Below are 26,049 nucleotides of genomic sequence, written 5' to 3' on the forward strand. Positions count from 1 at the left end.
TATACGAAGCATAGAGAAAGTCTTGTTATCGTGCAGAAAAAAATAAATCGAGATTTTTGCAAATCTCGACGTTTTACAGCTTCCTGAGTAGGAATACCATAGTTTTGCAATCTTGTCCGTATGTCTCTCTGTGTGTGTGTATGTGTGTATCTGTAAACACGATTACGTGAGTACAGTTACAGCTAGATTGATGAAATTTCATATATAAGTATTATATCAAAATCATAGATCCGTATCAACTTTTGAGCGATTTCCGATAACCGGAAATGGAACTTTTTTCTATTTTCAATATTTTAAAGCCTTCAGTTTGAGTACTATTTCAGATAGATAAATGAAATTTCACATGTAAGTAAAAGATCAAATTTTTAGCGTTTAGTCAAATTTTGAATAATTTTCGTTGACCGGAAGTATTCATCCCCTGTTGTTTCATATAAGAATATTCGAGAAAGTTTAGGCCTATTATATTTAACAAAAACTCAACAGATAAGCCGATGTATCACCTGGAATGCCGCCATAGGTAGGTCCAAAAGCAGGTGGCCTTATTGGTCCCATTGAAGACGGATATCCGCCTGCGCTGCTCCATCCTATATGAATGATATTGTCTGCATAATGAAAGAAATAGATTACATGTTCAGTAGATCTAGAACTAGTACGAATTCAAATGCATCTACGGACTGTAAGTCTACAGATCTGGGTCTAGTGTTAGAGTTTTTCTAGGCATCTCTTCGGAGCATCCCCCCCCCACGAAGAATGTCTACCGCGCCCCCCCCCCCCCCCTCACATAATGGAATTTATATAGAAATTATATACTTTTCCTAGTGACCGCCATCCCGGCAAATTTAGTCCCCCCCCCCTGAAAATATCAAGTGCCCCCCTGGAGAAAAAAGTCCGCCTGAGTTGTAACCAATGGCACTGTAAGCCACAGAACTACTATCTCGCATATAGCATCCATTTGGACTGAGGCTATTATTTATGACATCTGCAGATAAGTAAGCACCCAATCCATGTCCACCTCCGTCAACTCAATGAAATTTTACTGTTTTATATAAGAGGTGATGGAGAATTATATATATATAAATAAATAAATAAATAAATAAATATATATATATATATATATATATATATATATATAGATAGATAGATAGATAGATAGATAGATAGATAGATAGATAGATAGATAGATAGATAGATAGATAGATAGATAGATAGATAGATAGATAGATAGATAGATAGATAGATAGATAGATAGATAGATAGATAGATAGATAGATAGATAGATAGATAGATAGATAGATAGATAGATAGATAGATAGATAGATAGATAGATAGATAGATAGATAGATAGATAGATAGATAGATAGATAGATAGATAGATAGATAGATAGATAGATAGATAGATAGATAGATAGATAGATAGATAGATAGATAGATAGATAGATAGATAGATAGATAGATAGATAGATAGATAGATAGATAGATAGATAGATAGATAGATAGATAGATAGATAGATAGATAGATAGATAGATAGATAGATAGATAGATAGATAGATAGATAGATAGATAGATAGATAGATAGATAGATAGATAGATAGATAGATAGATAGATAGATAGATAGATAGATAGATAGATAGATAGATAGATAGATAGATAGATAGATAGATAGATAGATAGATAGATAGATAGATAGATAGATAGATAGATAGATAGATAGATAGATAGATAGATAGATAGATAGATAGATAGATAGATAGATAGATAGATAGATAGATAGATAGATAGATAAATGAAATTTCAAATGAAAGTAAAAGATCAAATTTTTAGCCTTTTGTCAAATTTTGAATAATTTCCGTTGACCGGAAGTAGTCAATTCCTTTTGTTTCATATAAGAATATTCGAGAAAGATACAGATAAGCCGATGTATCACCTGGAATGCAACCATAAGGAGGTCCAAAAGCAGGTGGTCTTATTGGTCCCATTGAAGATGGATATCCGCCTGTGTTGTACGGATACTGATTTGGACTGAAATTGTCTGCATAATGAAAGAAATAGATTAAATATTAAGTAGATCCAGAACTAGTACGAATTCAAAAGCATCTACGGACTGTAAGTCTACAGATCTGGGTCTAGTGTTAGAGTTTTTCTAGGCATCTCTTCGGAGCACCACCCCCCCCCACGAAGAATGTCTACCGCCCCTCCCCCCACATAATGGAATTTATATAGAAATTATATACTTTTCCTAGTGACCGCCATCCCGGCAAATTTAGTCCGCCCCCCACCTCTGAAAATATCAAGTGCCCGCCTGAGTTGTAACCAATGGCACTGTAAGCCACAGAACTACTATCTCGCATATAGCATCCATTTGGACTGAGACTATTATTTATGACATCTGCAGATACGTAAGCACCCAATCCATGTTCACCTCGGTCAACTCGATGAAATTTTACTGTTTTATATAAGAGGTGATGGAGAATTATATATATATATATATATATATACTTTTATATAATATACATGTATATATATATATAGGCCCTACATTCATCGCCTATTCTTTTCCTCTTGCCCACTAAGCTGTTAATTTTTATAGTTTTATATAAAAGGCGGTGATTCGCATTCATAGAAATTATACATGATTTAGCGGCCTAAGGTTCTCTTCTGCAGTCGACAATCTGTTGTCGTTGATGCTGTTCTCAGAACAAACATTTCTGAACTGTCTTTGTAGAAGACACAAGTGTAAGCTTCAAACCTCTCAATTCCAAACATCTTTCTATTAACCAAAACACCAACCCTAGCATTCCCATTCTCGGGTAGCGCTACTGCTCTGTATGGGAACCACTGGTGTGGGTTAAGCATGTATCCTTAAAGTAAAACTATGGTAATCACAGCACTAACATCATTTATATCACAAGTTGTATATATATATATATATATATATATATATATATATATATATATATATATATATATATATATATATATATATACTATTAATATACTATATATATATATATACTATATATATTTATATATATATAGTATATATATATATATATATATATATATATATATATATATATATATATATATATATATATAAATATATATACTATTAATATACTATATATATATATATACTATATATATATATATATATATATATATATATATATATATATATATATAATTAACACTATAGGCTACCTGGTTCCATTTTTCAGCTTCGCAAAAAGATGTATCTGTTTAAAAAAAATTAAGTGGATTTAATGTATTAGTTTAAATGTTTCGAACACCTAAGAATAAACAATTGATAATGTGTGCTTCACATTACTTGTAGATTCTAATAAATGGGGAAAATATTTGGCAACTTTTTACATTGACGACTATAGACGCTTTAATTATCAGACAAACACAGCTATAGACATAACAGAGTTTCTTCCAGTCATCTCTTCGATGAAAGTCTACCGCCCTCCACCGAACGAAATGGAATCTATATAAAAAACATATAATTTACTTAGTGCCCCCCCCCCCCGAAAATGTTGTCCGGCCCTCAGAAAATATCAATTGCGCCCCCCCCCCCCCCCCGAAGAAAAAAGTCTGAAAGAAACACTGATAACATCTAATACCTTCAGCACTAGATCTCAAGAACTCATGATGTTGCTGCAATAAACCAGCTCTGATGGGTATCTGACCCTATTTACGGTCACGTCATATGCCTAAGTCACATAAATAGGTGAACTCTACTCCACCTGTACCACCAGATTTGGGAGAGCAAATTTACTTGCAATGCTGTGCAAGATTACGACTAAAACAAGATTATCACGACTCCTTAGGGTGCACTACAGCTCACATGGTGACGTCTTGTTGTATCTGGATTGGTCTACTGTAACAGGCACGTGGAACTCTATGTTCTTCTTGTACGCTAGCATAGTGCTCTAGTTGATTTCATGTGCAGTATATAAATTTAATACTGAATTACTATATCTGTATGAGAGAATCACTGTTTGCAGGCGTAAACCAAGTTATTCTATGTACAAATAGAGAAAAGAAGAAACTTAGTGAGAATCAAAACTTAATACGTTACCTTCTCAAAGCAATATATTCACATTCCTCTTCATTAACATAGCTAAAGGGTCCTTCCCATTATGATCAAAATCACCTCCCTTCAAATCACCGTATCTGTCTTTTTCCGATCGAATTTTATAAATTTAAATATATTTTCTCATTAATATCAATTTAAATGTTGTTAGTGGACAAGATGGTGTAAACACAACCGTTCATTATCGCGTACCGCTTAAATCAGAACTAGTGCTTACTCTTTAAAATCACGGTGTGCAACCTGAACTATAAACATGGTGTGCAATCTTAACATATAGGCTATTCTAGTTCGGTCCCGCTGTGAGTTCACAGTCCAGGATCCATTATGTTTGTGTAAAGTAGGATACAAATAAACCGGTAGTGATCTCCCCTAAACTTTCTCGAATATTCTTATATAAAACAACAGGGGATGGTAACTGGGGATATAGTTATGATCTTTAATCCATTTTAAATACTGAAACTTTTAAAAATAGAATAGAATCTCAGTAAAAAACAATTGCGCACCAAGCGAACGCCTAATAAAGGTGTGTATAATAGTGCGCAATAGTATTAGTACTTTATAAATTTACATTAGTTTTTTGAGAAATCGGAAGTAGCGTAAAGTACTACTTCCGGTCAACGGAAATTACTCAAAATTTAACAGAAGGTAAAGAATTAGATCTTTTACTTACATGTGAAATTTCATTTATCTATCTGAAATAGTACTCAAGTTATAGGCTTTTGAAAAATTCAAAGTAGAAAAAGTACCACTTCCGGTTATCCGAAATCGCTCAAAAGTTGATACGGATCTACGATTTTGATATAATACTTGTATATGAAATTTCATCAACCTAGCTGTAACGGTACTCAAGTTATCGTGTTTACACACGGACACACACACACACACACACACACACACACACACGGACACACAGACATACGGACAAGATTGCAAAATTATGTTTTTCCGTATCAGTGAGATGTAAAACGTCGAGATTTGCAAAAATCTCGATTTTTTTTTTTTGCACGATTACAAGACTTTCTCTATACTTCGTATATACGAGAAAGTAAAAAAGTAGCAAATCATTTTAAAATAACTCTATAGCAATGTGTCATTGTTTGATCTAATGTGTAGCTACGATACGTTTAGTACAAGACTTCATGTGCGCACCAGCTGATCTTTTAATTCACGAGGGAAAACCACACAGGTTTGATCTTGTGTTGTGTATCAACTAGTCAGGTTTGATCTTGTGTTGTGTATCAACTAGTCAGGTTTCATCTTGTGTTGTGTATCAACTAGTCAGGTTTGATCTTGTGTTGTGTATCTACTAGTCAGGTTTGATCTTGTGTTGTGTATCAACTTGTCAGGTTTGATCTTGTGTTGTGTATCAACTAGTCAGGTTTGATCTTGTGTTGTGTATCAACTAGTCATGTTTGGTCTTGTGTTGTGTATCAAATAGTCAGGTTTGATCTTCTTGTCAGGTTTGATCTTGTGTTGTGTATCAACTAGTCAGGTATGATCTTGTGTTGTGTATCAACTAGTCAGGTTGGATCTTGTGTTGTGTATCAACTAGTCAGGTTTGATCTTGTGTTGTTTATCAACTAGTCAGGTTTGATCTTGTGTTGTGTATCAACTAGTCAGGTTTGATCTTGTGTTGTGTATCAACTAGTCAGGTTTGATCTTGTGTTGTGTATCAACTAGTCAGGTTTGATCTTGTGTTGTGTATCAACTTGTCAGGTTTGATCTTGTGTTGTGTATCATGTTGTCAGGTTTGATCTTGTGTTGTGTATCAACTAGTCAGGTTTGATCTTGTGTTGTGTATCATGTTGTTAGGTTTGATCTTGTATTGTGTATCAACTAGTCAGGTTTGATCTTGTGTTGTGTATCATGTTGTCAGGTTTGATCTTGTGTTGTGTATCAACTTGTCAGGTTTGATCTTGTGTTGTGTATCAACTTGTCAGGTTTGATGTTGTGTATCAACTTGTCAGGTTTGATCTTGTGTTGTGTATCAATTTGTCAGGTTTGATCTTGTGTTGTGTATCAACTAGTCAGGTTTGATCTTGTGTTGTGTATCAACTAGTCAGGTTTGATCTTGTGTTGTGTATTAACTAGTCAGGTTTGATCTTGTGTTGTGTATCAACTTGTCAGGTTTGATCTTGTGTTGTGTATCAACTAATCAGGTTTGATCTTGTGTTGTGTATCAACTTGTCAGGTTTGATCTTGTGTTGTGTATCAACTAGTCAGGTTTGATCTTGTGTTGTGTATCAACTAGTCAGGTTTGATCTTGTGTTGTGTATCAACTAGTCAGGTTTGATCTTGTGTTGTGTATCAACTAGTCAGGTTTGATCTTGTGTTGTGTATCAACTAGTCAGGTTGGATCTTGTGTTGTGTATCAACTAGTCAGGTATGATCTTGTGTTGTGTATCAACTAGTCAGGTTGGATCTTGTGTTGTGTATCCACTAGTCAGGTTGGATCTTGTGTATCAACTAGTCAGGTTTGATTTTGTGTTGTGTATCAACTAGTCAGGTTGGATCTTGTGTTGTGTATCAACTAGTAAGGTTTGATCTTGTGTTGTGTATCAACTAATCAGGTTTGATCTTGTGTTGTGTATCAACTAGTCAGGTTTGATCTTGTGTTGTGTATCAACTTGTCAGGTTTGATCTTGTGTTGTGTATCAACTAGTCAGGTTGGATCTTGTGTATCCACTAGTCAGGTTTGATCTTGTGTTGTGTATCAACTAGTCAGGTTGGATCTTGTGTTGTGTATCAACTAGTCAGGTTGGATCTTGTGTTGTGTATCAACTAGTTAGGTTTGATCTTGTGTTGTGTATCAACTAGTCAGGTTTGATCTTGTGTATCAACTAGTCAGGTTTGATCTTGTGTTGTGTATCAACTAGTCAGGTTTGATCTTGTGTATCAACTAGTCAGGTTGGATCTTGTGTATCAACTAGTCAGGTTTGATCTTGTTTTGTGTATCAACTAGTCAGGTTGGATCTTGTGTATCAACTAGTCAGGTTTGATCTTGTGTATCAACTAGTCAGGTTTGATCTTGTGTTGTGTATCAACTAGTCAGGTTTGATCTTGTGTTGTGTATCAACTAGTCAGGTTTGATCTTGTGTATCAACTAGTCAGGTTTGATCTTGTGTATCAACTAGTCAGGTTTGATCTTGTGTTGTGTATCAACTAGTCAGGTTGGATCTTGTGTATCAACTAGTCAGGTTGGATCTTGTGTTGTGTATCAACTAGTCAGGTTTGATCTTGTGTATCAACTAGTCAGGTTTGATCTTGTGTTGTGTATCAACTAGTCAGGTTTGATCTTGTGTATCAACTAGTCAGGTTGGATCTTGTGTATCAACTAGTCAGGTTTGATCTTGTTTTGTGTATCAACTAGTCAGGTTGGATCTTGTGTATCAACTAGTCAGGTTTGATCTTGTGTATCAACTAGTCAGGTTTGATCTTGTGTTGTGTATCAACTAGTCAGGTTTGATCTTGTGTTGTGTATCAACTAGTCAGGTTTGATCTTGTGTATCAACTAGTCAGGTTTGATCTTGTGTATCAACTAGTCAGGTTTGATCTTGTGTTGTGTATCAACTAGTCAGGTTGGATCTTGTGTATCAACTAGTCAGGTTGGATCTTGTGTTGTGTATCAACTAGTCAGGTTTGATCTTGTGTATCAACTAGTCAGGTTTGATCTTGTGTTGTGTATCAACTAGTCAGGTTTGATCTTGTGTATCAACTAGTCAGGTTGGATCTTGTGTATCAACTAGTCAGGTTTGATCTTGTGTTGTGTATCAACTAGTCAGGTTGGATCTTGTGTATCAACTAGTCAGGTTGGATCTTGTGTATCAACTAGTCAGGTTTGATCTTGTGTATCAACTAGTCAGGTTTGATCTTGTGATGTGTATCAACTAGTCAGGTTTGATCTTGTGTATCAACTAGTCAGGTTTGATCTTGTGTATCAACTAGTCAGGTTTGATCTTGTGTATCAACTAGTCAGGTTTGATCTTGTGTATCAACTAGTCAGGTTTGATCTTGTGTATCAACTAGTCAGGTTTGATCTTGTGTATCAACTAGTCAGGTTTGATCTTGTGTATCAACTAGTAAGGTTTGATCTTGTGTTGTGTATCAACTAGTTAGGTTTGATCTTGTGTATCAACTAGTCAGGTTTGATCTTGTGTTGTGTATCAACTAGTCAGGTTTGATCGTGAGAAGCATTGTTTCCCGTGATGCCAGAGTTGTTGTGAGCAAGAGAATCAGTAAAACGTGCTTTAAGATTTACAAAAGTAGCTTTTTCCGACATTATATTTTGAATTTTTATTAAATGTAGTGATGGTATAAAAGAAAACTCTTAAGTTAATTAATATATTAATAACATTAGATAATAAATATTGCTGTTTTTGCAATGTTTAATTTAAATCTCATAATAATAACTTAATCTAATATAACATATCATTTCATTGAAAGGTGATAGATAGACTTTTATAACAAATTGCGAGCAAAGAATAGATACAGAATACAGATACGCAACATTTTGCACAGTTTAGGATTTTACTTAATAAACACAACATAACTAATATGACAATGCCTTGGAGTAACGTGCTAATTATATTATAAATATATACCTATGATAAAATAAAATAAAAAAGCGTAAGATTTAATTTTGCATTAGAATGTGCCATGCAGTGATCTCATTTGCAAAATATCACGTCAAACAAACCCACTCTTATATATATATATATATAAATATATATATATATATATATATATATATATATATATATATATATATATATATATATATATATATATATATGTGTGTGTGTGTGTGTGTGTCAGTGTGAGTGTATATATATATATATATATATTGAGCAAATCAATACATGAGTAGGTTTTGCCACAAGGCTTTAACCGAATGCTCTCTGATTTAATCTATTTTTCTTTAGTTCTCACCTAGCAAATGGCTGGTGCTATAATACCATAAATATTGGTAACCAGTGTGGGTAGAGTTTGTTGCATTAATTTTTGAAAAATTTTTAACACTAGAGGGTGGGGAGGGGGGGGGGGGTAAACGCTTAAACGATCAAATAACAATAGAAAATAACTTCAAACTTTTAATCTTGCCAACACCAATATAGTAGGTCCATGTGTTCGACTTATTACCCCCCCCCCCCACACACACACACACTGCAGAAAAACTGCGTGGCAAATCTACAGGTAATACCAAACATTCTATAGATTATACTTTATTCTAAAACTGAAAACAATAAATCATAAAGAACAGTTTGATTTCATCAACATTCTAATGTTCAACACAGCAATGTGTTAATATGCGAAGAGAAAAACTAACGGAACCAATGCAACATCTACTCTGTTGATATTATATAGTCTAGATCTAGATCTTTCTGTTTGTGGCTGGTGCCTTTCATTTTATTTTATCTAGATCTGATTAGATTAACCCACTAGATTTAACAATTAAATTAAAATAAAATTGATTTAATTTGTTTCGGCTTACGGAGCTAAACAATTCTAAAGACGTGCTAGTACATATTTCAATAGTACATTTAAATATCCACCTAATGCTAAATAAGTTTTAAAAATTCAACCGATATATTTTCCACTTAAAACTTGCAGGTTTTACTTTGAAAATTTTTCATTAAAAAGATGGTAAGAATAGAATGGCGTCTTTTGACGAGACGAAGTACACATATCAGTTCATTTGCAGTAGATGGTAGTCAAAAAGGTGCTTGCTATTCTAGTCATGGTGCCTATCCAAAATCATGTAGAGTAACGTGCCGAATATTATATTAGATATATTATTTTGTTTGTTGGCCGATTTGTTACCTTCTCAAACTACCAGAAACACATCAGCTCTTTTGTGGAGTGGAATTCATTGAGAGCTAGAACCTACCTATAGAGGCAACACTTGGCAAAGCTAGACTTTTGGAACAATTTCCATCTGAAGGGTTGTCAGGAGGCTGAGTAATCCAAACATATGGTAACAGATTATGAATTCATTGTTTATTTGGCTTAAAATATAATATTTTATGAATGGTGGAAATCCTACGAAAGGGTTGATTTTTCACGATAGTCGCCATTGTCATAGTTACCAAGAGTTTTCCACCAATTTTTACTTTCTCTTATACAGAGTATAGAGAAAGTATTGTAATCGTGAACAAAAATCACATGAAGTTTTGACAGTTTTCACCGTTTTACTCTTCAGTCCTTCATAACATACGGGATATACAGGACTTATTTTAATCGGGCAAAAATTGTAAATCTAGATTTATCAAAATGTTTGTGTTCTATGCATAATGGAGTATCCAATTATGTCCGCGTGTGTGTGTGTGTGTGTAAACACGATAACTTGAGTACCGTTAATGAAGCTAGGTTAATGAAATTTCATATACAACTATTATATCAAAATCGTATATCCGAAAAAACTTTTGTGCGCTTTCCGATAAACGGAAGTGGAACTTTTTCTACTTTAAATTTTTCAAAAGCCTATAACTTGAGTACTATTTCACATAGATAAATGAAATTTCGCATGTAAGTAAAATATCTAATACCCTGCCTTCTTTCGAATTTTGAACGATTTCCGTTGACCAAAAGTAGTAATTTATGCCATTTCCAATTTCTCAGAAAATGCATGTGAATTTATAAATTTACTCATAATATTCCGCAATATCATGCACATTTTATTTGGCGTTCACTTGGCGTGCAATTCTTTTTTTTCTACGAGATTTTATTCTATTTTTAAAAAGTTTAAGTATTTAAAATGGATAAAAATCATGTCTATACTCCTAGTCGCCATCCTCTGTTGTTTCATATAAGAATATTCGAGAAAGTTTAGGGAAGATCACTCCCGGTTTAATTTAGTGGATACACGTATGCAGATGTACTGTAAAACAGCTATAGAGAAACAATTGTTTCCTAACGAGTATTAAAAAAGTTTTTTTTTAACAGAGCCTACCCCTCCCCCTTCAATTGATTTGTTATTCGATTAAATATTTATATACGAGTTATATAAATTACTGCATTCTTTCACCATGAGGGTTAACAATTGATATTAAATTGAACTTCTGAATTAAGTATATGTAAAATATAGTTATCACTTTCGAAATAAAATATTTGTAACCGTCCTCAAGGGTCCACTATGAATAAACGTAATACCTAAAAGTAATATAGCACACAACCAAACTGGTGCTAACAATTCAACCACAGGCCCGAAAGAAAGAATGAAAGGAAAAGCAATTTATTGCAACTTTAAAAAGACATTCTAGTCTGTAAGAGCAATTTCTTATTGATCAGAGTTTCTTCCAGGCATCTCCCCCGAACGAAATGGAATTTATATAGAAAATATATACTTTTGACAGTGTCCGCTCCCCCAGAAATTGTTGTCCGCCCGCCCAAAAAATTTCAAGTGCACCCCCGGAGAAAAAAGTCTGGAAGAAACACTGTTATTGATACGCTTACTTCAATGAATTAACTCTGAAAAGAACTGATTATTTTTTAAATCGTAAATTTGGAAAATAAACATTTTCTATACAACATTTGTATTTTGCAAACAGCCAATGCTGTAACTTTATTTTAATTAAAATAAGAGAAGAACTACTCCGCCGCCTAAACACCACCAGCCTAATTTACTTTGACTTACAAAGCTCATTAGTGACACACGGTTGAGGCAACACTGGGATTCTCACCTAAACTTAAGACGGCTGCTGACTTAAGTTTATCTGTTCATTCTCCACTAGCTTCAGTCCTTCTTGTACCAGTTTCAGTTTTTCCAAAAGATTATTTTTGGCATCAAACGTTCCCTCTCCTTCTTGTACTAGTTTCAGGCTTTCCGAAAGAATATTTTTGAGGTCAAACATTCCCCCTTCTTGCTGTGCTTGTCCTGCCTGTTCCATTACTCTGGGAATCGTTTGACGTCCGCGCTCCGTGTCTCGCCTCTGTTGCACCAGATCTTCAAATCTCTTCTGGTGATTGCGTTCTATTTCCCTCCTCTGTTGCTCATCGCGTTTTAAGTCCTCAATCTGATTTTCATAATCCTCTCTTTGATTTTTCAGCTCTTTATCGAATACCTGTTTCATTTCTTCTTCCTGTTGTCGAATTTGTTGTATTTCTTCAATACATCTGCGAGAGATAGCGTTTTCACCAGAAACCTGTTTTTGTAGAGATTCCAAGGTTTGAGTCAGGTCTTGAAGAGCTCCAGAACATTCTTCCTGCTTGGTCAGTATGACCTGAACAGTATTGGTTTGACTCAACATCTTGTCAAGTGTGACTAAGTCTACTGTCTCATGTGAGACTTGCGGCTGGTCAACAACTGGACGTTCATCTTTTACCGTGGTCTCGCCGTTTGTCGTGAGCACCTTTGGTTTGGCTGCCACATTATCTTTGATTTTCTGAGCCTGTTCATAGTGAGCTTCCGTATAACGTCGATCGCGAAATCTCAACTCATCAACCATTTGGACTAATGTGTCAACTTGTTCTTTTTTCTTTTTCTCGTCTTTGGTTTTATTATCAAACAAAATCACCCTATTGCAACACTCCTCGACCAAATCCTTAAATGCGCCATCTTGTTTTTGGCACCACTCTGAGAAGTCCAATCCTACTGGATCTGTTTCCTCCTGATCTTGATGAAAAACATCTCCGCATGTCAAGATTAGAATACAAAATTTACGAACAAAATCATGTCCGAATATTTTCTTTAACAACACAACCGTCTCCTGTTCGTCACGTGTAAACCTATTGCCATATTTCAGGATGAGAAGAAAAGCATGATAGCCTTCAGGATTGGCTGCCAGAGCCAATTTTGCTGCCTCATTCAACTGCTCAACTGACCGTTCATTATCCAGCCTTGTGTCACAAAATGCCAGACCATCCACGACTTTAATCTGACGACCCTTGTGTTCTGTGATATCGGCGTCGAACTCTTTCGTCACAGAAGATGTACCGGACTCGCTCGCAAACTTTCGTTTCCCTAAAATGGAATTCCCAGTCGCACTTTTGCCATTCCCGGTTTTTCCAATCAGGAGCAGATCGATCCTAGTTTGTATGTTCATACTTTTCTGGAAACAGAGAAGCAAAATATTGGATAGCTGTAAAATATAAACATATGTAGCATAGCATCCATCAAACGTAAGGTATTTATTTTATCCAGTTCAGCTAAAGTTGAATGCATATCTGACACCAGGGGAAACAAGAATTCTATGTTTGACCAAAACTCGATAGCCCTACTAAAAGTTGTTTTTTTACAACAAAAAGATGGAGAAAATATACCTTTCATTTCTGAGTACTCATAATTTGTAATAATTTTTTATACCATTATAAATCTAATATTTGTTATATCTTTCTTTATTCTTAAAATTTCAACTAAACAGTAGCATATTTTGCAAACAAAATGTATCTATGACAATAAAGTCAAACTTTTGATCAGTACGGTATAGTTCTACTTATATTCAAGGTAATGTAATTATTTCACTACTAGAAACTATATTCGATTCATTTCTAAATCCAACAACCATTGGTAGAAACTAGATCTTAGTCTGTTTCATAATGGGGTGGGGGGGTTGTAAAAATTTCACCATCAATATAACAAAAATCTATCACTGTCTTATAGTACGCTCACAAGGCAGCTGAGGCATAAATTCTAGGGAAAAAAGTAGCGAGAGTTTTAGATTTTTAAAATATTTGCTTGATTACTTTATTTTTCTAAAATCATAACATTAATTTTAAAATGCTATTGTAGAATATATAGAGTTTCCTCTCATATTTGTTCAGTTAAAACATTTAGTGACAGCAAATAGGAATAGCACAATGTTTTCACTCCTGCACAATTTTTATCTCCTGAGAAAATAGTTTTGAAACATGATCAGTAACTTGCGATCTCTAAAAGATCTACACATTCCGTGGGTACCTCTCAAGCAAAAAACTAACCAGTTAACCGTCGTCAAGCAATTGATAGTTTATAATCTTTCCATCTCCCTTTTTATATTAGTTAGGGAACATTAGTTATATATAAATGTCTAATCTACAGTCTAGGCTGACTCAACATGTGAAATTGGAGATGAATGTATATTGAAAGTTACGAAATCGTTGAATTATAAGTGGTTCGAAATTAAGTTACCATATTTAACAAAAATGCTGTAAAATAATATTTGATCCATCAGTACCATACTTAAATGTATATCACTTTACATGCTTCTCAAAACATCAAACTAAATTATAAAATAAGAACGCGTATACAGACTTACCCTCAAGTTTTCTTCATGCCTTACAGTATGTGGTCTGCTATTATTTATCCTGCAGCCATCTATGTATATAGAAGAAGGGGCATTACTATATATATATATATATAAATAAATAAATAAATAAATAAATATATATATATATATATATATATATATATATATATATATATATATATATATATATATATATATATAAAACTATAACAACACAAAAGTAAATAAAGAAAACATTAGGATATAAAAAATTACTTCAAAACTTAATTATTAGTCATTATTTATAACATTTTAGTTATTTGAAATATATAATTTTCTTCATTTAAAAAATTACGTTCATGCGAAAAAAGATTGTTGCAATTGAAAATGAAAATGCGTTCAAATTCAATATTATAGTATTAATATAAGTAAGCACTACAATCAACATCGATGAAAACTTTCATACTTTTTGTCGAACAAAAACTTAAAATCAAAATAAATTAGTTTAAAAATAAAATTGCAAAATCTAGGTTCAAGCAATATTACAATTTTTACTTTCTCGTATATACGTAGTATAGAGAAAGTATTGTAATCGTGCAAAAAAAAAAAATCGAGATTTTTACAAATCTCGACGTTTTACACCTCACTGATACGGAAAAACATAATTTTGCAATCTTGTCCGTATGTCTGTGTGTGTGTGTGTCTGTCTGTCTGTCTGTCTGTCCGTGTGTAAACACGATAACTTGAGTACCGTTACAGCTAGGTTGATGAAATTTCATATATAAGTATTTTATCAAAATCGTAGATCCGTATCAACTTTTGAGCGATTTCCGATAACCGGAAGTGGTACTTTTCCTACTTTGAATTTTTCAAAAGCCTATAACTTGAGTACTATTTCAGATAGATAAATGAAATTTCACATGTAAGTAAAAGATCTAATTCTCTACCTTCTGTTAAATTTTGAGTAATTTCCGTTGACTGGAAGTAGTAATTTACGCTACTTCCGATTTCTCAAAAAACTAATGTAAATTTTTAAAGTACTAATAATATTGCGCACTATTATACGCGTTTTTATTCGGCGTTTGCTTGGTGCGCAATGTTTTTTTTATGAGATTCTATTCTATTTTTAAAAGTTTATGTATTTAAAATGGATTAAAAATCATAACTATATCCCCAGTTACCATCCCCTGTTGTTTTATATAAGAATATTCGAGAAAGTTTAGGGGAGATCACTACCGGTTTATTTAAATAGAAAACGCTTAACTAATCATCAAATTGGAAAAAAAATGAATTTATGTGTGAATTAATTACAAACCCATTAAATGCAGAGGTTAAGAAACAAATGAACTCTTTGTCATCCGCCCTATCGGTCTTTAATTCTCAAAGAGGAACTTTACTTCTTTTGGTGTTTTCAAAGTAAAATTTATATATTTCAACTCGTATTTTTTTTAATAATATGCGAAAGTTAGATACAACTAGAATACCCGTCATCCGTTGGATAACTGTGGGTTTCGGGGGTCATCCATCAAAAAACATCACGTCTGTCACTCAGAGGCATAGCGACCCTTCCCGGCGCCCGGGGACAAACTTTTCGATTTGAACCACCCCCCCCCCCCCGCAAGATTTCGATTTGCAACCCCCCCCCCCCCCCCTCCAACTTTCGATTTGCACCACCCTCAACCTTTCAATTTATTTTTCCAAACCATTTTGGCGCCCCAACATATGTCCCCCTTCCCCCCGCCTCCCCTCCCCCCGCCTCCCCTTCCCCCCCCCCCACGCCTCCCCTCCCCTTCCCGCCCCCCCCCCTCCTCGCTACGCTACTGCAGTGTCGCTTATCGTCACAAAAAACAGACCCCACATTCAAAAATATGTTGTTTATCTTTTAAAAACACCGAAAACACCGATTTCGGACTATCCCTTCATATACTGACGTCACATGTGACCTACTCAACTCTACTTCACCTGCCCAGTGTCCCGCCAAGTCTCAGACAACATGTTTTTATCGTTTAAAAAACGATTCCAGCCGAGCATATCTCTGACCACACTATCCCTTCATATGCTTAGGACAAAGAAACAGATGAACTCTACTTCACCTGCCCTGTATCCTGCCAAGTTCAGATAGGCAACTTTATCATTCACATCTAAAAAAGAAAAAATTGAAAAAAAATATCATTGACATATTGGTCTAGAACCTGTGCCACCCGCATGAGAGCGGAATACGCTACCAACTTAGCTATTTACTCGTGACGTCACAAATGAATTTTTATACTATACTTTGATGCAACTTGATTTACGCGAATAGATCTAGATCTAAGTCTAGTATTAGTAACTTTCAAATTAAATTTTATCTTAAATTAGCCAAACAAAGATTTATATAAAATAATTAAGGCCTGAAATAGATTCTAGATGTATTAAGGCCTGAAATAGATTCTAGATGTAGAATTTACATTAAGTCTAGATCTAGAATTTACATTGAGTCTAGTGACCTAGATCTAGGCTAGATCTAGATCTAGGCTAGATTCATAACTTTCCTTCGACAGCTGATCTTTAGATCTAGAGAAATTTATTGTAAAACTAAATAAAAAAAAAGACAGTTTAAAATTGATATAAGTGTTGGAACGTAATAAATACAGCAAACGGGCGTATTGTTTAAGTTATAGCCGGCAGAAAATTAGCTTTGTAACGCGTTAAACTTTTGAATGGGAACACAATTTTCTTCGATAGACGCCGCCATTTTATTGTACTAAAGAGTAAACAAAAACCTGTGACGTCACTATCGTGTATTCCCACAAAGTTTAGTCAATGTTTTAACATTTAAAAAAAAAATGGGTTAATCTACGTATCAATAAATCAATAAATTAATTAACGTCTTTAAATAAATTTGTGATTAACAGTCTGTCTGCATTAAAAAATTATTCTCTACCTACATACTATTTTACAGCTCTCCAGATAGAGTCGAACATATCACAATACTCGATCGGACAAACAAACAAAAAAATAAATATTCAAACATGTAAACAAACTTGACTTTTAGTAGTATATAGACTAGAATACCCGTCATCCGTTGGATAACTGTGGGTTTCGGGGTCATCCATCAAAAAACATCACGTCTGTCTCTCAGAGGCATAGCGACCCTTCCCGGCGCCCGGGGACAAACTTTTCGATTTGAACCCCCCCCCCGCAATATTTCGATTTGCTAACCCCCCCCCCCCCCACCTCAAACTTTTGATGTGCACCCCCCCCCCCCACTCAAACTTTCAATTTGCACCCCCCTCAACCTTTCAATTTATTTTTCCAAACCATTTTGGCGCCCCAACATATGTCCCCCCGCGCCCATTCCCCCCCCCCGCCTCTCCTTCCCCCCCCCCCCCCGCCTCCCCTTCCCGCCCCCCCTCCTCGCTACGCTACTGCAGTGTCACTTATCGTCACAAAAAACAGACCCCACATTCAAAAATATGTTTTTTATCTTTTAAAAACACCGAAAACACCGATTTTGGACTATCCCTTCATATACTGACGTCACATGTGACCTACTCAACTCTACTTCACCTGCTCAGTGTCCCGCCAAGTCTCAGACAACATGTTTTTATCGTTTAAAAAACGATTCCAGCCGAGCATATCTCTGACCACACTATCCCTTCATATGCTTAGGACAAAGAAACAGATGAACTCTACTTCACCTGCCCTGTATCCTGCCAAGTTCAGATAGGCAACTTTATCATTCACATCTAAAAAAGAAAAAATTGAAAAAAAATATCATTGACATATTGGTCTAGAACCTGTGCCACCCGCATGAGAGCGGAATACGCTACCAACTTAGCTATTTACTCGTGACGTCACAAATGAATTTTTATACTATACTTTGATGCAACTTGATTTACGCGAATAGATCTAGATCTAAGTCTAGTATTAGTAACTTTCAAATTAAATTTTATCTTAAATTAGCCAAACAAAGATTTATATAAAATAATTAAGGCCTGAAATAGATTCTAGATGTATTAAGGCCTGAAATAGATTCTAGATGTAGAATTTACATTAAGTCTAGATCTAGAATTTACATTGAGTCTAGTGACCTAGATCTAGGCTAGATCTAGATCTAGGCTAGATTCATAACTTTCCTTCGACAGCTGATCTTTAGATCTAGAGAAATTTATTGTAAAACTAAATAAAAAAAAGACAGTTTAAAATTGATATAAGTGTTGGAACGTAATAAATACAGCAAACGGGCGTATTGTTTAAGTTATAGCCGGCAGAAAATTAGCTTTGTAACGCGTTAAACTTTTGAATGGGAACACAATTTTCTTCGATAGACGCCGCCATTTTATTGTACTAAAGAGTAAACAAAAACCTGTGACGTCACTATCGTGTATTCCCACAAAGTTTAGTCAATGTTTTAACGTTTTAAAAAAAAAATGGGTTAATCTACGTATCAATAAATCAATAAATTAATTAACGTCTTTAAATAAATTTGTGATTAACAGTCTGTCTGCATTAAAAAATTATTCTCTACCTACATACTATTTTACAGCTCTCCAGATAGAGTCGAACATATCACAATACTCGATCGGACAAACAAACAAAAAAATAAATATTCAAACATGTAAACAAACTTGACTTTTAGTAGTATATAGACTAGAATACCCGTCATCCGTTGGATAACTGTGGGTTTCGGGGTCATCCATCAAAAAACATCACGTCTGTCTCTCAGAGGCATAGCGACCCTTCCCGGCGCCCGGGGACAAACTTTTCGATTTGAACCCCCCCCCCCCCCCGCAATATTTCGATTTGCTAACCCCCCCCCCTCAAACTTTTGATGTGCACCCCCCCCCCCCCACTCAAACTTTCAATTTGCACCCCCCTCAACCTTTCAATTTATTTTTCCAAACCATTTTGGCGCCCCAACATATGTCCCCCCGCGCCCATTCCCCCCCCCCCCCGCCTCTCCTTCCCCCCCCCCCCCGCCTCCCCTTCCCGCCCCCCCTCCTCGCTACGCTACTGCAGTGTCACTTATCGTCACAAAAAACAGACCCCACATTCAAAAATATGTTTTTTATCGTTTAAAAACACCGAAAACACCGATTTCGGACTATCCCTTCATATACTGACGTCACATGTGACCTACTCAACTCTACTTCACCTGCCCAGTGTCCCGCCAAGTCTCAGACAACATGTTTTTATCGTTTAAAAAACGATTCCAGCCGAGCATGTCTCTGACCACACTATACCTTTATTTGCTTAGGACAAAGAAACAGATGAACTCTACTTCACCTGCCCTGTATCCTGCCAAGTTCAGATAGGCAACTTTATCATTCACATCTAAAAAAGAAAAAATTGAAAAAAAATATCATTGACATATTGGTCTAGAACCTGTGCCACCCGCATGAGAGCGGAATACGCTACCAACTTAGCTATTTACTCGTGACGTCACAAATGAATTTTTATACTATACTTTGATGCAACTTGATTTACGCGAATAGATCTAGATCTAAGTCTAGTATTAGTAACTTTCAAATTAAATTTTATCTTAAATTAGCCAAACAAAGATTTATATAAAATAATTAAGGCCTGAAATAGATTCTAGATGTATTAAGGCCTGAAATAGATTCTAGATGTAGAATTTACATTAAGTCTAGATCTAGAATTTACATTGAGTCTAGTGACCTAGATCTAGGCTAGATCTAAATCTAGGCTAGATTCATAACTTTCCTTCGACAGCTGATCTTTAGATCTAGAGAAATTTATCGTAAAACTAAATGAAAAAGACAGTTGAAAATTGATATAAGTGTTGGAACGTAATAAATACAGCAAACGGACGTATTGTTTAAGTTATGACGACAGAAAATTAGATTTAGAACGCGTTAAACTTTTGAATGGGAACACAATTTTCTTCGATAGACGCCGCCATTTTATTGTACTAAAGAGTAAACAAAAACCTGTGACGTCACTATTCCCACAAAGTTTAGTCAATGTTTTAACATTTTTTTAAAAAATGGTTTACTCTACGTATGAATAAATCAATCAATTAATTAACGTCTTTAAATAAATTTGTGATTAACAGTCTCTCTGCATTAAAAAATTATTCTCTACCTACATACTATTTTACAGCTCTCCAGATAGAGTCGAACATATCACAATACTCGATCGGACAAACAAACAAAAAAATAAATATTCAAACTTGACTTTTAGTAGTATATAGACTAGAATACCCGTCATCCGTTGGATAACTGTGGGTTTCGGGGTCATCCATCAAAAAACATCACGTCTGTCACTCAGAGGCATAGCGACCCTTCCCGGCGCCCGGGGACAAACTTTTTTATTTGAACCCCCCCCCCTCAAACTTTTGATGTTCTCCCTCCCCCACTCAAACTTTCCATTTGAACCCCCCTCAACCTTTCAATTTATTTTTCCAAACCATTTTGGCGCCCCAACATATGTCCCCCCCCCCACCCCCCCTTCCCCCGCCTCCCCTTCTCCCCCTTCTCCCCCCCCCCTCCTCGCTACGCTACTGCAGTGTCACTTATCGTCACAAAAAACAGACCCCACATTCAAAAATATGTTTTTTATCTTTTAAAAACACCGAAAACAACGTTTTCGGACTATCCCTTCATATACTGACGTCACAGGTGACCTACTCAACTCTACTTCACCTGCCCAGTGTCCCGCCAGGTCTCAGACAACAAAAACGATTCCAGCCGAGCATGTCTCTGACCACACTATACCTTCATTTGCTTAGGACAAAGAAACAGATGAACCCTACTTCACCTGCCCTGTGCCCCGCGAGGTCCTGATAGTCAACCTTATCATTCACATATAGGGCTTAAGAAAAAATAATTGAAAACGTAAAAAAAAAAAAGTTCTATTAATGTTTATGACACTGACTTTAAAATTTAGCCTTCATTCTCCAAAGCAAAATTTAAAATGCTTTTCTGGCATATCTAGCCCTGGCCACCTATACCATGTTTAAATAATGTGAACACCCGCCATTTTGCTCGTGGTAAACATGGCCTAAAAATGGTCGGAAGTCATGCGTCCGGTCCGTACGCCATATTGTTGTTAGCAGCCGACCACGCCTCCAAGTTAGTGAGTAATCCTACTATATCTAGTTATAGAACCTAGATAACAAAAAAAATCCCATGTATTCTCGAATTAGATGATCATTGAAGCTAAACAAAGATTTATATAAAATAATTAAGGCCCGAAATAGATTCTAGATGTAGAATTTACATTAAGTCTAGATCTAGAATTTACATTGAGTCTAGTGACCTAGATCTAGATCTAGAATCTAGGCCCTGCCCTAGGCTAGATTCTAGATTCATAACTTTCCTTTGACAGCTGATCTTTAGATCTAGAGAAATTTATTGTAAAACTAAATGAAAAAAGACAGTTTAAAATTGATATAAGTGTTGGAACGTAATAAATACAGCAAACGGACGTATTGTTTAAGTTATAGCCGGCAGAAAATTAGCTTTGTAACGCGTTAAACTTTTGAATGGGCCACAAAGTCTATGATGGAGTCCGCCATTTTTATTGTACCAAAAAGTAAACACATCAAGGGACGTCACTATTCCCACAAAGTTTAGTCAATGTTTTAACATTTTAAAAAAAAATGGGTTGATCTACCTATGAATAAATCAATAAATTAATTAACGTCTTTAAATACATTTGTGATTAACAGTCTGTCTGCATTAAAAAATTATTCTCTACCTACATACTATTTTACAGCTCTCCAGATAGAGTCGAACATATCAGAATACTCGATCGGACAAACAAACAAAAAAATAAATATTCAAACATGTAAACAAACTTGACTTTTAGTAGTATTAGATAGATATTAGCTTGACCGTCCCCGCGATATCCAGGGCGCCAAATCGCACCCTGCCGTGACGCCGCCCGTGTGAAATTGATTTTTTTTCCCCCATATTTATATATATATATATATATATATATATATATATATATATATATATATATATATATATATATATATATATATATATATATATATATATATATATATTGTATAACCACATTTATTTTAATAACAGTGACGATTATTTTAAAAACAGGAGTTAGACGATAGTTAAGGATGTCACAAAAATTACGGTGAAAAGTTTGTCCTCTCTCGGTTCATATGAGTAAAACTATTATGTAAAATGTCAAAGTTGTGTAATCAAATATTTAAACCCTACCTGAAAGATTCTTGAATAAACATTCATTTGATGATGAGGCAGAGCTTACGTCGAACTGCCGGTCAATTGCAATGGTCTTTTCACGATCCTCCGATACACCGAACTTTACTGCATGGAAAGAAAAAAGAAGGAAATTGATTAAATTGGTCACTTTTAATGTTGTGAACATCTAATAATGTCAATCTATGCTTTACCTTACTCCCATACGTGTACATTTAGATGGGGAAAATAGTTTGCAAGATTTTCTGGCTGCTTGCCGCACTAAGATTCGTGACTTACAGAACTAAATAAATGACAACTACATCAATGACAGCTACTTCAATGACATCTACACCAATGACAGCTACATTAATGACAGCTACATCAATGACAGCTACATCACTGACAGCTACAGTAATCAAAGCTATATGTATGACAGAAACAACAATCAAAGCTACACCAATCACAGCTACAGTAATCACAGCTATATCAATCACAGCTACATCAATCACAGCTTCATCAATCACAGCTACATTAATCACAGCTATATCAATCACAGCTACATCAATCACAGCTTTATCAATCACAGCTACATCAATCGCAGCTACATCAATCACAGCTACATCAATCACAGCTACATCATTCACAGTTACAGCAATCACAGCTACATCAAGCACAGCTACATCGATCACAGCTACATCATTCACAGCTACAGCAATCACAGCTACAGTAGTCACCAAGTGTATTGGTTGGTCTCCCAGTTGGCTTTTTACATTTTTCACAACACAGCAGATCAGCCGATGTAGCAAAAGCTTTGGAACTGTCAAACATGCAGCAGCCATTAAGACCTCCAACAGCCCTCATGCATGGTGGTCTGTTACAATATGGACGTCCGCCTGAAATGGAATTTTTCTAATTTTTCAAAAGGCTATAACTTGAGTATTGTTTCAAATTTCACATGTACTTTAATGATCACATTCAGTTCCTTACATCACATTTTGAGTAACTTCCGTTGACCGGAAGTAGTAGTTTTTGCTATTTCTGATTTCTCAAAAACGCATGTGAATTTATAAAGTACTAACAACAGATAACGTCTTCGTGTAATAATGCATATATATATATATATATATATATATATATATATATATATATATATATATATATATATATATATATATATATATATATATATATATATATAAATGGTGTCCTGTCAGAATGGCCCGGGACAAATTGGCCTCATCAAAACGGCCCCGATAATATGACCCCGTCAAATCGACCCCCGTCAAAACGACCCGGTCAAAATGGCACCGTCAAAGTGGCCCAATCAAAGTGGCCCCGACTTATTGGCTCTTGTAAAATAGGCTCAAGTCATTTAAAAAAAAGGAGTAAGACGATAGTTAAAGATGCCACAAAAATTAAGGTGGATATTTTGTCCACTCTTGATTAATATCAGTAGATAAATAGTGTGACATGTAAAAGGTGTTTAATCAAATATTTAAACACTACCCGAGAGGTCCTTAAATAAACTTTCATTTGATGATGAGGAAGAGCTTTCGTCGAGATGCCGGTCCAATGAAGTGTTCTTTCCACGATCCTCCGTTACACCTTGCGTTTCTACATGGAAAGAAAAATAGGAGGCAATTGATTCGATTGATTTCTTCTAATGTTGTGAACATCTAATAATGTCAATCTAAGCTTTACCTCACTCCCGTACGTGTAAATTTAGATGGGGAAAATAGTTTGCAAGATTTTCTGGCTGCTTGCCGCACTCAGATTCGTGACTTACAGAACTATATCAATGACAGCTACAGTAATCACAGCTATATGTATCACAGCAATAACAATCACAGCTACAGCAATCACAGCTACAGTAGTCACCAAGTGTATTGGTTGGTCTCCCAGTTGGCTGTTTACATTTTTCACAACACAGCAGATCAGCCGATGCATCAAAAGCTTTGGAACTGTCAAACATGCAGCAGCCATTAGGACCTCCAACAACACTCATGCATGGTGGTCTTTTACAATATGGACGTCCGCCTGAAATGGAATTTATATAGAAAATATATACTTTTGCCAGTGTTCGACGCCCCGGACAATTTTGTCTGCAACCAAAAAAAAAGATATCAAATGCCCCCCCCCCCCCCCCCTCCAGAGAAAAAAGGCTAAAAGAAACACTGCATGTGTAAAACTCGAATATTCGAGAAAGTTAAGGCCTTATATATTTCTTAAAACTCAGCAGATTGTCCGATGTATTACCTGGAATGCGACCGTCAAACAAGCATCCATACGAACGTCCAATAGCATCCATGCACGGTGGTCTGTTGCAATATGGACGTCCGCCTGAAATGGAATTTATATAGAAAATATATGCTTTTACAAGTGTTCGCCACCTCGGAAAATTTAGTCCGCCACCCGCCACCCTCGAAAATATCAAGTGCCCTTCTCCCACCCCCCCCCCCATCCCCCGCTCATATGTGTAAATTCGAATTACGTAAGATCGTGTAATATTTCATAAAATTTTTGACTAATCTTTTAGAATCCATTTAGAAAACCATGTAATAGACAGAAACTACCTCAAGTTTTTTTTTACTTTAAAATAAAACTAGGTTTCTCTCTTACTATTGCAAGTAAATAATTTCAGTTCATTAATAACTGAAATGGAAATAGTGCTTGATTTTTATTTTCAGGTATATACGAAGAAGAGGGAAGTGCAAAAAAATTTGTGTTTGTAAATCTCGACGTTTTACACCTCTCTGAGTCGAAAAAAACATAGCTTTGCAATCTTGTCCGTATGTCTGTGTGTGTGTGTAAGTGTGTTGTGTATGTGTGTGTGTCTGTTCGTCTGTGTGTGTGTGTGTCTGTAAACACGATAACTTGAGCACCGTTACAGCTAAGTTGATGAAATTTCAAATATAAGTATTATATCAAAATCGCAGATCCGTATAAACATTTCAGCAATTTCCGATAACCGGAAGCGTAACGTTTTCTACTTTAAATTTTTCAAAAATCTATAACTTTAGTACTATTTCAGATAGATAAATGAAATTTCACATGTAAGTAAAAGTTGAAATTCTCTGCCTTCTGTTAAATTTGGAATAATTTCCGTTGAACGGAAGTAGTAACTTTTGCTGCTATTTCCGTTTTCACAAAAACGCTTGTGAATTTATAAAGTAAGCCTACTAATAATAATTCTGCAATATTATGCACATTTTATTTGGCGTTCACTTGGTGTGCAATTCTTTTTTCTAGAGATTTTATTCTAATTTTAAAAAATAAAGTATTAAAATGGATGAACAATCATGTCTGTATCCCGTGTTTCCATCTCATGTTGTTTTATGTAAGAATATTGGAGAAATTTTAGGCCTATTATAATTCTCAAAACTCAGCAGATTGCCCGATATATTACCTGGAATGCATCCATTAAACATGCATCCATACGAACGCCCAACACCATTCATGCAAGGTGGTCTGTTGCAATATGGATGTCCGCCTGAAATGAAATTTATATAGAAAATATATACTTTTACAAGTGTTCGCCACCCCGGAAAATTTAGTCCGCCACCCGCCCCCCTCCCCCT

The 26,049-nt window shown here is 35.3% G+C and overlaps 2 protein-coding genes and 1 long non-coding RNA gene across 3 annotated transcripts in view; all 3 read right to left on the reverse strand.

Annotated features, from left to right (window-relative positions):
• The window catches only part of LOC131943638 (uncharacterized), a 123,562-nt gene that overhangs the window by 12,988 nt on the left and 84,525 nt on the right, over nucleotides 1-26,049 (reverse strand). The gene's annotated exons all lie outside the window — the stretch shown is intronic.
• On the reverse strand, nucleotides 1,940-4,264 carry LOC131943646 (uncharacterized). Its single transcript, XR_009386921.1, has 3 exons — nucleotides 4,084-4,264; nucleotides 3,204-3,238; nucleotides 1,940-2,031 (listed from the first exon to the last, which is right to left on the reverse strand). It is a non-coding gene; the product is annotated as an uncharacterized LOC131943646 (long non-coding RNA).
• On the reverse strand, nucleotides 11,698-24,476 carry LOC131943656 (uncharacterized). The gene is made up of 6 exons (XM_059303862.1): nucleotides 24,350-24,476; nucleotides 23,978-24,085; nucleotides 23,206-23,364; nucleotides 22,490-22,597; nucleotides 14,331-14,389; nucleotides 11,698-13,145 (listed from the first exon to the last, which is right to left on the reverse strand). The coding sequence occupies exons 1-6, from the start codon at nucleotides 24,474-24,476 to the stop codon at nucleotides 11,784-11,786; spliced, it is 1,923 nt and encodes a 640-aa protein (XP_059159845.1). The 3' UTR covers nucleotides 11,698-11,783.

This window comes from Physella acuta, unplaced genomic scaffold (genome assembly GCF_028476545.2).
Source record: "Physella acuta isolate Inbredline_101_S28 unplaced genomic scaffold, ASM2847654v3 ptg000464l, whole genome shotgun sequence".
Classification (NCBI taxonomy): domain Eukaryota; kingdom Metazoa; phylum Mollusca; class Gastropoda; family Physidae; genus Physella; species Physella acuta.

What these genes read in the sequence shown, in the direction of transcription:
- LOC131943656 (XM_059303862.1), bottom strand. Translation starts at nt 24,476, where the DNA reads ATGAGTGTTGTTGGAGGTCCTAATGGCTGCTGCATGTTTGACAGTTCC. An exon ending in TTTATTCAAGAATCTTTCAG is followed by an intron (nt 14,390 to 22,489) that starts GTAGGGTTTAAA and finishes CTATATACATAG; the next exon opens with ATGGCTGCAGGATAAATAAT. An exon ending in GGCATGAAGAAAACTTGAGG is followed by an intron (nt 13,146 to 14,330) that starts GTAAGTCTGTAT and finishes CTCTGTTTCCAG; the next exon opens with AAAAGTATGAACATACAAAC.